This window comes from Babylonia areolata, chromosome 28, assembly GCF_041734735.1.
Source record: "Babylonia areolata isolate BAREFJ2019XMU chromosome 28, ASM4173473v1, whole genome shotgun sequence".
Classification (NCBI taxonomy): Eukaryota; Metazoa; Mollusca; class Gastropoda; order Neogastropoda; family Buccinidae; genus Babylonia; species Babylonia areolata.
The window spans coordinates 19,356,518-19,373,948 of record NC_134903.1 but is presented as its reverse complement, the minus strand read 5'-3'; the positions used below and the strand labels follow the sequence as shown (position 1 = coordinate 19,373,948).

Genomic DNA, 17,431 nt, shown 5'->3' with positions numbered 1-17,431 from the left:
ACAGCGTTCCTGGAAAAGTGTGTGTGTGTGTGTGTGTTTGTGTGTGTGTGTAGAGAAACACATATGGGGAAAATCGAATATCCTTTATCAATTGAAGTGCAATGAATATAAATATTTATATTTTTTAAAGTTTGTCGGAAGTGGACGAGAGATAGAAAGAGATAGAAATAGGCGACAGAGGAATCGACGGGAGAGGGATTGGAAAAACTATAATTTTTGTTCCTGTTTATGACACTAATGGTATATCATAACGTTTAACATTGCTTCCTCCAATCCATCCAATCAGCGAACGCGATGTCACGTGCTTGAAGCGTGATGGAAAATGACAGAGTAGGCTGGGGGCCAAGGGTTATGAGGTCGTTTTCATTAATGTCGTTCGCGTGAAGTCCGTAGCGCCACCTATCAGTGGAAGCCTCAAGCTGAAAGTCGACAAGAACGACGGCCATCTTGAATGATCAACTCGCATACAAACCGTTCAATATGTTCGCTGGATCACCTTATCCTCATACTTTCCAAAGAGAGAAAAGTACGCGATGCAGCTAACGGATTATAAAGTCTCGATGTTGTCGTTGGAATATGGAATAACTGAAAATTTCTTTGTCAAAGCGAACGTCTACGCATTTCTTTGTGTGTGAGACGTTCGCGTCTGAAAGCCGTTTATAGTCCGTTCCAAACTCTTATGAGAGTGAGGTTCATAGGCTTTCCACTTCTGTGGTTATATTCCAGCCATGGATATAACGTATGTTTTGTTTTTGTGCCCCAAACGAAACGGAGTACCCTTTGGAGTATTTTAATGCCAGCGTGTGCCTCGAAATACATGGAATTATGAAGGTGCACTGTGGATTAGCAGGCTGTGGTGACTCCTTCCATTTCCCCACTCCCTTTTTTTTCCGACATCGCATTTCACACATTTTGACAGATCCCATTACCATGCAATTACCACTGCCACACGATTGGCAGCGCTTTTTTGCTTTAGTGTAAATTTTCAAAGGCATTATACACACTCTTTATCATCCACTTGTTAAATACAATCTAAAAGCCTACATTTTTGTCAGTGAGAATACAAGGGGAAAATGACGTCACTTACCGGCGCCATTTTGAATAAGTAACAAGGTGTGGCTTTGTGAAATAATGATGCGAACTCGCGGTTGTTTAATCGGTTATGTTAGGCTTACAGTAGTCTGATGATTAAAGAATGAACTGGCGTAATGAAAAAACAGGTTTCATTTCTTGTTTCATTCAAAATAGATTCACTGTTACATAACTATGAATACACCTGATAAGGTGAGCCAGCTCTCAATAGTGTGTTGGATTAAAGAATGTCTCCTCTATCAATTCAGCAGTCATTATTGTAATATCTGTGTGAATTGTTATTAACATTTGAGTTATGAACCTCTTAGAGAATCAGTCGTTTGAATTGGCATGACACCCTCCTTTCTTCTCATTTCTGTTGCCCACACCTGTGTAGACCAACATATTGATTTGCATTGAAATTAAAAAAAGAGAAAAGAAGAAGAAATGACCACATGACTGGTTAGTGTACCATTATGATGGTTGAAGGGATCACATCATTTCTAACTACATTGTCACATCTGATTGTTAAGAAGGGAGGGGGCAGGGAATCATAGAGGGAGGTGGACTCTGCTGAAAACGAGAATGCAGGACAGTGCTTTTTTGTGTTAGAGGGGTGGGGAGGTGGGGGTGTTAGAAATGTTTTTTACCTTTTGATGGAAATCCAGTCTCTAGCAAATTAGAAAAATACTAAAGTGCCAGAAATTGATACATAGTTTATCTGGTTTTGACATTAGGTCTGAAAATATGTATGGAATGCATATTGCTTCCATGAAAATTCAGTGGTATTTTAGAGTAGGCAACGTTTTAAACTTTTAATATGTAATTCAGTGTTGTGGACCTTCTTTAAAACTAAGAATCAATCGCAGAGTTTTAAGGCATAATGTAAATAAAATAATATTCATTGGCAGTATGTGTGAATTAATTGGTTTTTGTGAAAGTGTGTCGTGTGTGCGCATGCATGTTTGTGTATGTGGTGTATGTACATGTGTGGTTGCATTTGTGTGTGAGTGTGTGTGTTTCAGATAAGAAGAAAGAAAAAAAGCTCTGAGAGAGAGTGTATGTTTGTCTGGGCATGAGTTTCAGTTTCAGTTTCAGTAGCTCAAGGAGGCGTCACTGTGTTCGGACAAATCCATATACGCTACACCACATCTGCCAAGCAGATGCCTGACCAGCAGCGTAACCCAACGCGCTTAGTCAGGCCTTGAGAAAAAAAAAGAAAAAAAAGAAAGAAAAAAAAGAGGTGATTAAATAATAGACAAGCTTACATAAATAAATAAATAAATAATAATTATAATATAATGAGTCGGAGTGTTCGTTATAGTGATGGCCTTGGTGATGTGTGTGAAATTTGTACTGTTTGAACAGAGTTTCAAAGGTTCCTTAACCTTGATATAAAATGAATGCAGTCACACAAATGTTCAAAGAAAAAAAATCCCAAATTTCAGCACTCAAGCAGTAGTAGTGTTGTTTAGCTTGCAGCTCACAAATGATGTGATCTCAGTCGTGATAAAATGCCTGAGATTTGAGAATACAATAGTTTCTAGATTGAAGGATCTGGTTTGATACACAGTGAAGACAAAGTTTTTTTATAAAAATTTTATATCTTTAAGCAGTTGACTATATCCAAATTTTAAATCCTCTAAGAAAACATTTTCTTTCCTGTTGAGAACATTAACAGAAGCCTGCCATGGCTTATGGTTAAAGGCCTTTATCTTGTTTGCACATACAACATTTATACTTTTTTTTTTTCCTGTAGAAAGTAATTTTAGAATACTTTCATGACAAGGAAAATTGACCTGTCTAAATAAATTGGTGGTGTTTTTCTTGTTGAAATTTTGTGAACCATTTCAGACTCTATTTTTCATTCCATCATTGATTGTGTGTTTTCATTTCCTTGTAACGTTTCTGCAGTTTGATCATAATATTATTTCATGTGGCTCTTAATTTTTTTTTAATATTGCCATGAATTATGTATTTTGAATTATTAAAATTTTGTCTTGTTTTGTCCATGCACACACCTGTCCCAGTCAGTTGTGTCTTCTACTCTGTCTTGCTGCGCTAATATCTTACTGTGTAGTTTGAGTTTCGGTTTCAATTGTCACTATCTATCATTATGTCTGTACATAAATGATCATCAGGGACAAGCACCATACCAGTCTGTTTCTCAACTGTCTTTTCCACCTTTGAACATAATGTGTGATAAATTACCAGTGTTCACACATGCAAGAAAATCACCATAACTGTGTACTGTTTTTTTCTGGTAATGAAATCAAGATATATTTGCCAGAAGTTCTGTTTTGAACAGAGGTGCTGATTATTCAAGTAAGACATGATCAAGATGTTTATTGATCTGTTTCCAACCATGAAATATAGAGAGGAGCACTGAAATACATGCACAGTAAGAATATCAGGGTTAATGAGTAGTTTTAAAAAAGTGCATAGAAAGGAAGAAAAGAAAATAATTATTGTTTTCATCAGGGTGAAAATTATAAAAATACAAACATGTATGCATATGCTTGCACATACTTCTGCACACACACAGAGAAATACAGACTTCCCCTGTACAAAATGCATGTGTATTTGGACAACCCTCTGTCGTAACCATTAAATTTCGTTCACTAAAAACATTCACTCAGAATATCTTAAGTGTTAAAAAAAAAGAAGTGAACCTGGATAGTGAATCCTGAATAAACGGTGTCCAAGAACAATGTTTTATGTGCATGCACACATAAAATTATTATCCATTATTAATTTGCTCTACACATAGGCATGCTCTCACTCTTTCTCATACACAGATGATTTGTCTCTGTGACACACGTCTGGAATGTCAGTGGAATTTGTCATCATCATCATCACTGCCCTGATCATCTTCAACTTGCTGTTCCTTATCAAATTCAGATGCACTGACGGCGCTCTCATTGTCTTTGAGCATCCGTCTGGTGAATTTCAGATTATCAACAAGCAACGCTCGGATGCACACACGCAGCGTACGGTGGACAAAACAGAAACTAGTCTCTCTCTCACTCAAGTTTCAGACCAATCGACAGACACGCATGCTCTCAACGCGCACACGAAAACCGAACATCAGCTCATCTCATTCCTCAGTCTCATTCTTTCACCCACATCGTTATCACAAAACTGTTTAATGTAAGATAATCACTAAGTTGTATGGTCACTCTAATGAGTGTTGCACTCTTATTATATGTCTGTCTGTCTGGTGTAGGCTCTGCCAAAATCGATAGAACGGGTTTATCGAGGATGGGCCAGAGGGAAGTATAATAAAATTGCAGCAAAACCAGCTGCAGGGCTGCAAAGAGAAGTCTCCGTCTCAACATCCACGACCTGATGCTGTGCCGTTCGTCTGTGCTCTCTGTCAGCATAAGAGCTGGCAATGCATGCACGCCCAAGCTCCATCGATCGCGCGTGCGTCATGCGCACGTGACAAGTCACACCACGCCATGCTTAAAAAAAGGAAGAAAGAAAAAAAAAGTTGCTGAACGCAGCGCACCTCCCCCTCCTTCCCCAGTGTGTCTCAGTGCTGTGACTCCTGCGTGCATGCGTGCGTGCGTGTGTGTATGTGTGTGTGTGTGTGGACATACAGCAGTTCAATCTAAATCGAGCTGAAAAACAAGACAAGGAAGGAGGTGGGGAAAAAAAAGAAAAAAAAGAAAGAAAAAAAAGAAAGAAAAAAAAAGAAGAAATGTTGACCGTGCTCACCAGTCCCCTTCGCAGTCCCTCTGTGTTGTGTCTTTCTTACAATGTACGCTCATTCGTATGTGTGTGAATATGTACGCGCGCAATGAATTTTATTTCCTCTTGGTCTGTGCAGCTGTGTGTACTTATTAACTGAAATTATCTTCATGCAAAATAAATAGCTGAAATATCAACAGCACTCTAGCTTTAGCTTGCCAACGGGTTAGACCTATATTCTTGAAAATGAAAGTTTTGTTCCTATGTCAGTTTACTACTGGTACGTAAAGTTACGAAGAAAGACGTCCATCAACGATAACTTGCTCGGTAAAACCCGAGGTATGCATGCACGCATACACACAAACCACACACACAATTTACCAACTGTATTGAACAGACTAAAAAGAATGGGCCCCAGCCCCGACCACTCGTGCACTGATCGTAAGCGGGAAAGAAATCCCTTTGCATCAATTCAGTAAACAAGACCATAACCTATCTCGTGTATGAAATGTGGTGGTGAAGTAGTTGTATTGATTTTATTACTGTATACAAGTAGAACGTTTAGTTTGTAATAAATAACACTTTCATGGCATGCAGCATGAGGAAAACATACATTTCTGTCACTCCACAAGCCGATTTGAAAAAGACTAGCAGCGCCACTGGTGTTCCAAGCGCTCTTATTCACACAGCAAGAAAAGTCGACAAAATTTGAAACAGACTACAGTCAGGACTGCGTGTGGTGTGTGCGCGCGCGTCGCGCCGCTCACCAACAGTAAGATGTATGACGTCACCCCCCCGCATGTTATTCTGGGTGTTCGTCCAGCTTGCTTCGCGATGAGTACTAGGTCAAGGCACATTTCTTCCAAGACTTTATTATACATGGCATTTTGGTGAGCCATGTAGGTGGAGAAGAAATGGTACGAGAAACAAGGTATCTTCTTGTGCGAAATATTCCTGAGAAGTCGACGGAAGATTCTATCAACCACCATTTTCAACGGTGAGTTTTCCCATATCGTGTTGTGTGCGGAGCACTCGCAACCACGTCTCCCATTTTTCTGATCCTCTCGGTTTGCCTGGCAAGGCGAAGGCTCGTTCCTATCACTCTACCGTTAGGTAGTAGTTAGAGAGACACGTTGTTGGCAATTTCTGCCCTTCGACGACCGTTGTAACGAGTCCTCAGTGCTGATACAAACACAAACGTTTTTATCACATGTGTATTTAATTTCGATATCCGAGTTTTATTTGACCAGGGATTATTAGAACTTTGGATCCTTTCCAGTTCTTCTGAAATTTTGAAAGAGCTGGTTCACAAGGCCATGTCCAAATTATTTGTGCTTTCCTGCTCGCCGCCCAGTGGGAGAGAGAGAGGGAGAATCTGACATGTGGCAGCCATTTGCCCATGTTCTGTTCGCTGGAATATATATTGTGCGTATGTTGGTCTGATCGTTAACAAACAACAAACCGAAATGGAGCGGCAAAATCCACATTATCCTCCAGAATTCTTTCGTTTTGAAGATGGAAAAGGTTGTTAATTCGGCAAAGACATTGTAACCTAAGGAAAAATTCATTAGATAATAGAATTGCACAAATATGGAATGCACTACCTATTGAAACTAAACTTGCTCAAAATACTAATGTGTTCCAAATATCCTTGACATGAACGTCAGTTTAAAAGAATAATTTATTGACTTTGATGAATAATTATATTACATTACTACATGTAAAAGAAAACGCGTGTATCCCACAAAATGACAAATAAAAGGAGACAGATATTGAAGGGGTCATAAAAAAGCCCAGAAGGCCTAGGCAGGTCATTTCAGTCCATACACTACTACTACTATTACATATTCCACATTTCTTACTTGCCATCCCCCCCCCCCTTCTTCCCCCCCCCCCCCTTCTTCATGGCATTCAAGAGGGGAAGAAATGTAGGGTAATTACTGCATTTTTTTTTTTCAAACCAATTAACAACTTTTTCTGTCTTCCAAATGAAACTGAATGGAAAGAGTACAGGGGAAGAATGTGGATAGCAATATATATATATATATATATATATATATATATATATATAAAGGGCTTATTTTCACTAACAAAATATTTAAGAAAGTATGCAAGCAAGCCACTGAAAGCCATGAAAAAGTCAGAAACTCCAAAAATAGGAAGACAGTAAGATTTAGGTTTTATTATAAGTTATTCTTATGGCAATGTCAACATTGCTTCCCCAGTGTTCTTTGCAATCAGTTTTATTCCAAAGATGGAAAAATTGTAAATGTGTTTAAATAACATTGTTTTGTATACTCTACACTTCATCCCCTCTTGAATGATGTAAAGAATGCTTGTCACAGAGTGGAGGGAAAGAAATGTAATGTTGCTAACCAACATACAAGTTTTTCTGTCTTATAAACAGAAAAGTACAGGGGAAGAAATGTGGACACCACCATTTCTGTTACGTTATAGCCCTTACTTAAGTTACTACCATCTCCAACTACCATGAAATGGCAAAATAACCATCCAGCCGATTATGGTTGTGAAATGAATATGTTTTCTAATAATTATAATAATTAAAGTGTAAATGTTATACAGTAGTAAATCTTGTGCAGACAAATCAATGGGCTTCGATGTCCGTCACCGAGTCAGTCACACTCTTATGCATAACTCTTGGTCACTCCCTTGTGCATACCTCTATTTGATTCAGATAGATGAAAGACGAAACATGTAAATTTATAGGAAGCACTGGGAAGAGGGAGCAGATGGGGAATCTAATTTGGAAAGAGGTAGGTTTAAGGCCAGACATTTTGAGTTGAGTGCAGAGATTTTGAGATTTCATAATGAATGAAATGCAATTTTCCCAATATTTGTGAGGTAGGGGTTGTTTTGTTTAACTGAAGACTGTCAATGGCAGCCACGACTTTTAACTTAGACAATATATATGCTGATCTTCATGCATACAGCATAGGCTGTGTGATAAATGCAAATAATTGAATAGATGTAACTGTTTAATCATTGTATGGAAATCATTTACCAACTTTACAGATTATGGAGATAATGTTTGAGGTGAATATCTGTCATTTAAAAAAAGAATATATATATGTAGAAAAGTTCACATTCAAATTCATTTAGTCGGCATCAGATTAGTGTTGTAATTGTATTCTAGTGTTGTCATGAATTTCTTTTGGTAGCAGCTTCTTTGACCCTTTCCAGGTTTTTGAGAGAGAGCGAGTGTACTTGCGTGAGTGTGTGTGCACAAGTCAGGAGATTAAGCATGTAAGTGTATGCATAACGTGTGAGACAGGATGTTTGTGCCACGGATTCATTACATGATCTGTATCGGCGTGTCGCTCTGGATGTGTGTGTGTGTGTGTGAAAAAAAAAAAAGAAATTGAGAGAGGAGTGTGTGCATGCATGCTTAGTTTAAAAGGTAAATGGAGAGAGGTGTGTGTGAGTTGGTTAATGATGTATGTGTGTGCGAAGATCAGTTTTGTTAAATCTTTTGGTGAACAGCTACTGTCCTTTCTTGCATGATAACAAGTTAAACCATAAGGAAGGCAGAATGTAGGCAGCCACACTGTTTTCAGAGGGGAATCGTATATACTAGATTGTTTCTCCTCAGCTATGATTTTTCTTAAGCTAATTCTTTACAGAGCATATCAAGAAATGTTAGAAGCATAATCCTGGCTATTTCTTAAAAATGAATATATGTGCTTCAAAGGTTCAGTCAGTGACACTAAACAGTGTGTGTGTGTGTGTGTGTGTGTGTGTGTGTGTGACAGTGTTGTGCATACAACATAATTGTATGTGTGTGTGAGACAGAGAGAGAGATGGATGCTCTTAAGCATGTTTTCTAGGGGTTTTGTTTATCACACTGACTGTTAGGTAGTGTCATGAGCTAAAACTCCAGATTTAATTGTGTACATCAGTGTGTATACATGCTTGTGTGTAAGTGTGTGAGTGACAGTGTGTTGTGCATACTGTGTTTGTGTGTATTTGTGTGTGTGTGAGAGAGAGAGAGAGAGGTTCTCAAGCTTGTTTTCAATGGGGTTTTTTTTCTGTTGTTTATCACAGTGACAGTCATGGGTTAAAACTCAGATTTAATTGTGTAAATCAGTGTGCATACATGCTTGTGTATAAGTGTGTGAGTGACAGTGTGTTGTGCATACTATATTTGTGTGTGTGTGTGTGTGTGTGTGAGAGAGAGAGAGAGAGAGAGAGAGGTTCTCAAGCTTATTTTCAATGGGTTTTTGTTGTTGTTGTTTATCACAGTGACAGTCATGGGTTAAAACTCCAGATTTAATTGTGTAAATCAGTGTGCATACATGCTTGTGTGTGACTGTGAGTGACAGTGTTGTGCATACTATGTTTGTTGTACATGTATTTGTGTGTGTGTGTGTGAGAGAGAGAGAGAGGGGTGGGGGGGGGGGGGGGGGGTTCTTAAGCTTGTTTTCAAGGGGTTTTGTTTTGTTTTGGTTTTTTTATCACAGTGACTGTCATGGGTTAAAACTCCCAATTGAATTGTGTAAATCAGTGTGCATACATGCTTGTGTGTGACTGTGAGTTACAGTGTTGTGCATACTATGTTTGTTGTACATGTATTTGTGTGTGTGTGTCTGTGTGTGTGTGTGAGAGAGAAAGAGAGAGAGGGGGGTTCTTAAGCTTGTTTTCAAGGTTTTTTTTTTTTTTTTTTTATCACAGTGACTGTCATGGGTTAAAACTCCCAATTGAATTGTGTAAATCAGTGTGCATACATGCTTGTGTGTGACTGTGAGTGACAGTGTTGTGCATACTATGTTTGTTGTACATGTATTTGTGTGTGTGTGTGTGTGTGAGAGAGAGAGAGAAAGAGAGAGAGGGGGGTTCTTAAGCTTGTTTTCAAGGTTTTTAAAAAAAATTTTTATCACAGTGACTGTCATGGGTTAAAACGCCAGACTGAATTGTGTAAATCAGTGTGCATACATGCTTGTGTGTGATTGTGAGTGACAGTGTTGTGCATACTACGTTTGTGTGTGTGTGTGTGTGTGTGTGTGTGTGTGAGAGAGAGAGAGAGGCTTTTAAGTGTGTTTTCTAGGGTTTTTGTTTTGTTTATCACAGTGACTGTTTTGGTAGTGTCATGAGCTAAAACTCCAGATTTAATTGTTTTCATCATGCCATAAGAGAGCATGCATGTGTGAAGCAGTGGGGAATTTGAAAGAAGTCTTTACCCAGCATGTTACTGAAGGTTCTTTTTCCAAGTAGTTATGATTGCACAGATACAGGCTTGCGCTTGCACTTTTTCAGACAATCTGCATATATGTTAGATGTTATACTATTTATATGAGATGAAAAGCATATTAAACAATGGAAAAACACAATTTCTACTTTATAGTTTGAATTTCTGTAAGGCTTTTCAACATCAAATTATGTAATAAAGCCTGATATAGTGATAACTATAGTGAGCTAGATGGGCTTGGTCAAGTGGTACAGGTGGATAAAAATTCATTTACAGTTTAAAGACCAACAAAGTCGTTACCCATTTCAGCACAATGTTGAATAATATTTTATATAAAAGTTAAAACAGTTAATGTGAAGCCAGTCATTCTTTCTCAAAGGGATTCTCTGACTTTCCCAGTACCAACAAGTTTCTTATAATAATAATAATATTAATGTGAAATGTGGACAGTCTCCTTGGCTGATTTTTACCATGTTGTGCACCAAATCAGTAATAATCCCCACCTGTGGACTACATCCATAAAAAAACTACAGACTACATATTTATTATATGTGTATATAATTTCCAGCCAATATGTCATGCCTCATATCTAGATACCACCCCACTACCCCCCCCCCCCCCACCCACTCCCCCACCTCCCCCCCAAAAAGTCTTCATGCTGAAGAAATGTCAGACATATGTTGATGACCAGTGGAGGCAAACTTATTTTCCAGAATACATCATCTCTGTCTGCTGATTTGTTAATGATCATGACATTTGTCTCTATACATGTTCAGCGTAGGCACCAGAATGTCGCAGATGCCAATGTCAGATGTGCTTGGTGGTGCAAATGCCATGCACTTCATTTTTCCCTGATATTTTTATCTGTTTGAAGATTGTTGGTGATCGTTTAATGTCAGATACTGAGATAGATTACATGGATCATGACATAAGGACTAATAATGGCATAATAATGACTATTAAGAGTAATGTATAAAAAAAAAAAAAAAAAAAAAAAAATCTGTATTGCAAAAAATCAACTTTTTTATATTTGAAAATGATTACAACATGAGGACTAAATAGTGGCTTTGTTGAGAGTAGCTTATCATCAAAACAAAATTCAGTTTGGCAAAAAATTGACATTTCTTTTTTATATTTTATAATATTTAGTATCGTTATTCATGGGAGAAATAATATGAATCACTGTGCATGCACTCATTGACTGCTTCATGTTCAAAATCATAGTCTTAAGATATGAAATGTGTATTTCTTTCTGGTCATTTTGGGCTTGATAAACAGATCTGGCCATTACTTTACTATCTAATTTTTCAGTATTTTATGTTAATTTTTTTCTGCCCATAGCATTTCTGCAACTGTGCAAGGAGTTGAACACTTAGCTGAAAAGGAAAGGAAGAGATTCAGACAAACAATGAAACATGCGTCACAGCACTAACACACACACACACACACACACAGAGTGTAAAGGCTTACATAGCCCGAGAGGTCGTATTGTTGGTCAAACTAATCTGTGTTCCTGTTGATGGTTAGCTTCCCCCCCTCCCCGCATGAAATAGTATGAGTTATGCCATTTTCTTCACAATCTAATAAATTTTATGACAACATGCCAGAACACATGTCCTGCTTATTCTTGCCCTTAAAAAAAGCAAATAAGACAACAGACCAGTGATAGTAATTTGTAATGACATTAGCCAGGAACTACCAGTAGCTGATTTACTCTGGGTCAGCTGTAAGTTCTCGGACAGGAAATCAGAATGTGGATCTTGCCAGTAATTTGCAAGAGCATGATTCAGTGATACACATATGAAAAGGGTGTTAAAGAGGCAGTTGAATTTATTTCCAGGATCTTTTTCTGCAAAGGCCTCATCATTTCGTGCACATTGTTCATGAAAGACCATTTAAACTTGTAAAGAGTTCATTCTGGCCTGTTGAGTCCAATACAGGAGGATGCAAGTTTTTCCAAGAACAATACTGGAGTGGAATGTACCACCTCGGATCTTGGCAGCTGACTTTGAGTTCCTGGACAATTTAGTCTAGGTTGGCCTTCCTCTAAAAAGAACCACACAAAAAACTGCCAGTTATTTGTTTGTGAAACTTGGTTCGTGGGGTGGATGCTAGTTAAAGCTAGTTATGCATCATGTGAAACTGAAAAGTTGACAGTAGAAGTATTCCAACAGCTACACACTTAAAATGTTATCTTTTTCTTAGTGTTTAGTCTTCTGTTTAGATATCAATGGAAAGTAATTCTACATTTTTTTCGTTTTTTCTTTTACATTCCTAGATCCATTACACAATATTTGATTTGGCTTGAGAAAAAAATCATTTTCAGATGGTCAGGAAATGGAAACAAAACTGACATTTTGTACTGTTGTGTTGACACTTGCTGACTGGAATTATATACTGTGAATCAGTCATGACTTCAAATATTTGAGTTGTCTGCACATGATTACTTGGTGATTTGGGCAAGTCTGTTTGATCGCCTGCACATCTGTCTGAACTTAGTGCTTATTTCGTTCCTGGTTGCCAACCAGTAATTCACATGTGAGCTTTCAGTATGAAGGTTTTGCCTGTCTTGTTTATTCACATATTGACATTTGTCTTGTGACTAATTTTACTAAGGCTGAACAAAATGTGTGCTATAAATAAGGGCATGTCTTAGATAAAACAACAGCAACAAAAAACCAACAACCTCAAACTTTAAGTGAATTGATTTGGATGATGACTTGGTGGAAAAACACTGGACCTCATGTTATTGGATGTTTTCATCCGTACGGTATACTTAGTCAAGTTAGTGACCACAAAGGTTTAATTCTCTGAAGAGTTACTTGGGTTTTGCGACAAGAATATTAATGTGTTGCAAATGTTAGGTGTGATCAAAAAGACTTTAAAGGCTCGCGTGCTCAGTCCTATTGAATAAAATATACAGTATAGATTTATAGCTTTCGGTTCAAATGGATTAGAAAACATTTTAAAAAAATTATGGACAAGTTTCCCATAACTCATGCATGTCCACACAACATGGGTGTAGTAAGCAGTTTGGCATTGTTGATTGAACAATATTACATAGCATCTGTTGAAGGTATCCTCTTGCCATATTTGGAAAAAAACAAACCCGTTTTCTATACAAAATAATAGGTCATTTTCAAACCCCAATACACATGTTAGTCATTTCCCGTGTCAGACGTATGCCATTGGTATCTTTCTACCCACGAAACGCTGATATTGCTGTGGTATCAAATTCGTCTTTCTGAACCCACAAAATCAATCCAGGAATAGAAAATGCGATGCAGAGCGAAGGCTTTGTACACTAAATCCCACCGACTGGTAGAATTAGCAGTTGGTTTCATACTGGCTTTTGTCCGCAGTGCAACAGAAAAGGTTTGATTGTGAACCAGCCTGAGTGACAGTGTTCGTGAAAGAGGAAAACAAATTTCAAATACTCAACATCGTCAGAATGTATGTAGTCCATTGATAGTAGTTCGTAGAGAGAGAGAGAGAGAGAGAATACTGTAGAAAATAACTGAAAATACTACTCTGAACACTGCTAACAACTGTTCGAGATAGACTTTACGCAATTGTGGTTTCAGTTGTATCGTTATGGGAACCAGGATTTTCTTGGATTTTACAAGGAACCAGGATGTTGTGCTATGTTCCTCAAAAAATGCGGAAAAAAAAGAGATCAAAAACAAGGTGTATTCATTCACAGAAAACATTACGCGTCCACTGTTTTATGCAGCGTAGGTGTATAATCGCAGAGATCATATTTAATGTACACAGTTTAAACCATGATTAATAACAGGCAACGTTGGCTCCTTCAAAGTTTTAACAGGCGGGTCCTGTCTTGAATGCGGCAAGTCGTCTTTACAGTGGTCGCTGTACAGCCAGACATATGCTGCCAAGTTGTGTAGAGGAGGAAGGAAAACGCGCGGTGTGCTGTACGCTGTGGACAAAAGCTGCCATTGTCAGTTGGCTGTGGGGCCTCTTTCATCCATGTGAGCTTGAAGGGCTGGTTAAAAAAAAAAAAAAAAAAAAAAAAAAAAATCTGGCAAGGGGCCAGGTAATAGGGGCCTTGTGCGAAGTGTTGCGCGCTGAAGGAAGGCTGTGTACAGCAGAGAGTGGGGCTGAAAATAACCGGTGGACTGGGCTACTCTTCTACACACACGCCTCTCCCCACACCCCCCTCCCTTCACGGTCGGCATGGCAACGTGATTGATAGCGCGGGCTGCCGTCAAGGCGGCTCAAGTTGCCTGCTGGCGAGCTGCCAGTCCCCCTGGGCCAATGTGGCCTGCCTTGTTTATCTCTCACCTCCTGACTCACCCTGCAAAACCCTTCCACCACTACCACCACCACCCCTCCTTTTTTTTTTTTTTTCTTTCCACATCTCCCCAACCCTTCCACCCCCCACCTCTGTCCTTCCCTTTGCTGCCTGTCTCGTTGCCCCACGACCCTCCCAGCTTTGCTCCTCTCCTTGCCAGCGGCTTGCGGCGGTGTGAAGGCATTTCTCCCCCCACGCCGCCACCCCTAACCTCCCCCCCCCCCCCCTTTACACACACACAGACGCCGAGGCATGTGGAAGAAACCATGTGGAAAGAGCCGCGTTAGGTCGTTGGTAAAACCAGTGCATGCATGGTAGGGCTGGGCGGCAACAGCTTGAGCTGGATTGAACCATACTGGCGGCAGGTGGAGGAAGAAAATAAAAATAAACCAAAAGAAAAAGAAACGTGGAAGAGCCAGGAATGTCTGTCTGCTTATAGCTGCAAAACGGAATTTGCAACTTGATCAATACTGCAACAGTCAGGCGCTGGAGAGGGTTGTTTTCCTCAGGATATTGATTGGCATGCCTGCTGTGTGGCGTTGCTGTCAGAGAACGCTGTTTCAGAGCTCTTGCACGTGTGAGGAGAAAAAGGCGACAGCAGGGGCTGTCGACATGATCAGCCCAACGTGGGTGCCTGCTTGGTTGGCATCGAGTTCTGCTTTTTACGACATAGAGGGTTGATGATAAAAGGTGGTTTTTGCTTGAGAAAAGACATACAAGTGACATTTGAGACGTAACAATAATTACTTTATTAAAGACCACGTTTGATGCTCACACACAATCATATAGAGAGTTAGTCCTTTTGATTTTATGGTTAAGACTTATATAAAACTGAAAACCAGTTGGGTTGGGTTGGGCTTCATTGGTTGACCCATAACAGCATATGACAATCAGCATATGACAAACAAATGTATGGAGCGCATGCTACTGAAGATGGAAGTGTAAGAAAGAAAAAAAAAGTCTAGTATCCTGAGTTAACATGGATCTCAGTTTCGGATTTGCTCATTTTCTTCATACAGCAATCCACCCATCCTTTGTCAGCACATGCTGTTGCACATATTGGAAAAGAGTCAACATAACCTAGATTTCCATGTCTTCTTTTTCTTGTTTAAAAACACTGCTGCTTGTTTAATAGCGTCAACATATTGCTGGGTGGCGTTTTTGGTATTGATGCACCAAGTACAACTGAGTTCTTCGGATTTCCATCACATTTGTGTCATGCCAGTAGTTATGAAGTAGTTGTGCAGTTCATAAATGTGACATCTGTTGTCAGTCATGGAGACGCAGCAAGCCAGAACATCGACATAAAAATATACTGAGGGTTAAGTCAGTAAATGGTGAAGTGTACAGTTGATAATGAATGTGCACATGTATGAAATGCATGCACACAGTCCCTATTTTTTCAGACCACCATTACACTTGCTGGAGCTTTTCATATTCAGTTTTGTAGATCATGTTCACCTTGATGAGTATGTATGTGTGTGTGTGTGTGTGTGTGTGTGTGTGTGTGTGTGTATGCAGATGGATACTTCGAAAATTTTGATTCACTGATAACAAGACTGGCAAAACATGAGGTGGAGACGACGTCCCTCATCTATGGTTGGTGTGTTGCCAGAGGGTGTCGACAAGTTGCGCCAGTAAAGCGGTCTTATGGTGGTTGCTAGGAGCTGGCCATAATCATGTTTGTGACTACGGACGTCATCAGCCCCAGAGTGATGGCAGGGCAAGCTGGGTGCTGCACTGGTCGATAGCTTGCCTTTAATAACGCAGAAATGGAGTCCCAGTGGGTCTGGACGGCGGCCATGCAATCAATAATTCCCACTTCAGGATTGCTGTGAGAGTGAGGCAGCAGGCTTTTTCAGAGCTATCGCTTTTCAGCAGACAAGGGCAGCATCAATATTCAGTTTGTATGGGGACCTCCCAGATCGATAGGCCAGATGATGGTAAAGCTGGTAAAAGCCACGGTGAAGGGGGTGGGTGGGGGAAGTGTGAGCTGTTTGAATCGGGAGAGGTGGCATGTAAGTATTGCCATGAAGTATGCCACACAAGTGGAAAATCTGTTCACAGTTGGCTTTTGTGCAGTTGTAGGAGGTGCATTTGCATAGAGATGGAGCTCCAAGCCAGAAGAGGGAAGGGGATTTACATACATATTGTCTGCTGGCTGCAGTGTGCCAGGCGTTGAGTGACTGAGGAATGGGTGCCAGGAATAAAACGTTGAGACCTTGCAAATAGTAACAAAGCAGACATCTGTCAGTTCTTAACGTGTCCGTGGTGGAAGGAGTGGTAAACAGGGTGGATTGTTGAGGGACTGAAAAAAATGAAGGAAAAGGCACATTTGGGTAACGGGCATCATGCATGCACTTGCATAAAGCAGGTTCTTACAAACATGCACATGTCGACACAGGTGCACTGTTATTCTCAAAACAGTTGTAAGATTAGTGTTATACAGTCAGTGTGTCACACTCATGAATACATCATACATGTATAAATTATTTAAACCATGGTTTTAGAATATTGGTCAGATCTGTCTGTTTTAACTCCACTTAGCAAACCCACTTCAATTTAACCCAGATATGGCAGCACAGTGACTAATTCCAGTGTCTGATTCCATTCTGAGAGCTTGAAATGGATCTGTTCAGAAAAGGAGGTGCAATAGAATTACTTTTTAGAATTTGACCTATGACAGTCATTGAGGCAGCTCAGGAAGAGCACTGAGTCAGCGAGTGGTTTTTAGTTCTATGTGGTTTTGGTTGGTTGACATAGATATATATATATATTTTTTTTTTTAGCTTTTGAATTTGTGGGAATCAGATTAGAACAAGGTTATTTATTTCTTGTTTTGGTTTCAAAAAACCCAAAAGGAATCGGTTTCAGAAAGTCATTGTGACATAGCTAATACTGGTAATAGGACTGAGTATACATGCTGATGGCTGGCCAACATTTGAATAACAGCATATTCTGCAGTGGGAGAGATGGCAGTATATCTTTCATTAATTTAATGTCTTTTCACTAAGGGCATTTGATTGATATTAGATAAGTCATGTGTGTGTGTGTGAGAGAGAGAGAGAGAGAACGCAGTGTGTATGCATATGTGTGCATTTGTGTTGATCGTGATCTGAAGCTGATATCTTTATAATTAAGTATTCCTGAAC

General features: G+C 39.4%; 1 protein-coding gene across 3 annotated transcripts in view; it reads left to right on the top strand.

Moving 5' to 3' along the window:
• The first annotated feature begins 430 nt into the window (after positions 1 to 430).
• Positions 431 to 17,431, top strand: part of LOC143301950 (uncharacterized) — an 83,036-nt gene continuing 66,035 nt past the window's right edge. Inside the window, exon 1 of one of the 3 annotated variants that reach the window (XM_076616422.1) lies at positions 431 to 526. Coding sequence is in view for 2 of the 3 variants with exons in the window: in XM_076616420.1 (XP_076472535.1) it covers positions 5,679 to 5,761 (83 nt within the window). In the remaining variant the exon portion in view is untranslated. Of the gene's footprint in view, positions 527 to 5,544; positions 5,762 to 17,431 lie in introns of those variants that run through there. The other 2 variants (XM_076616420.1, XM_076616421.1) reach the window with 2 other exon arrangements.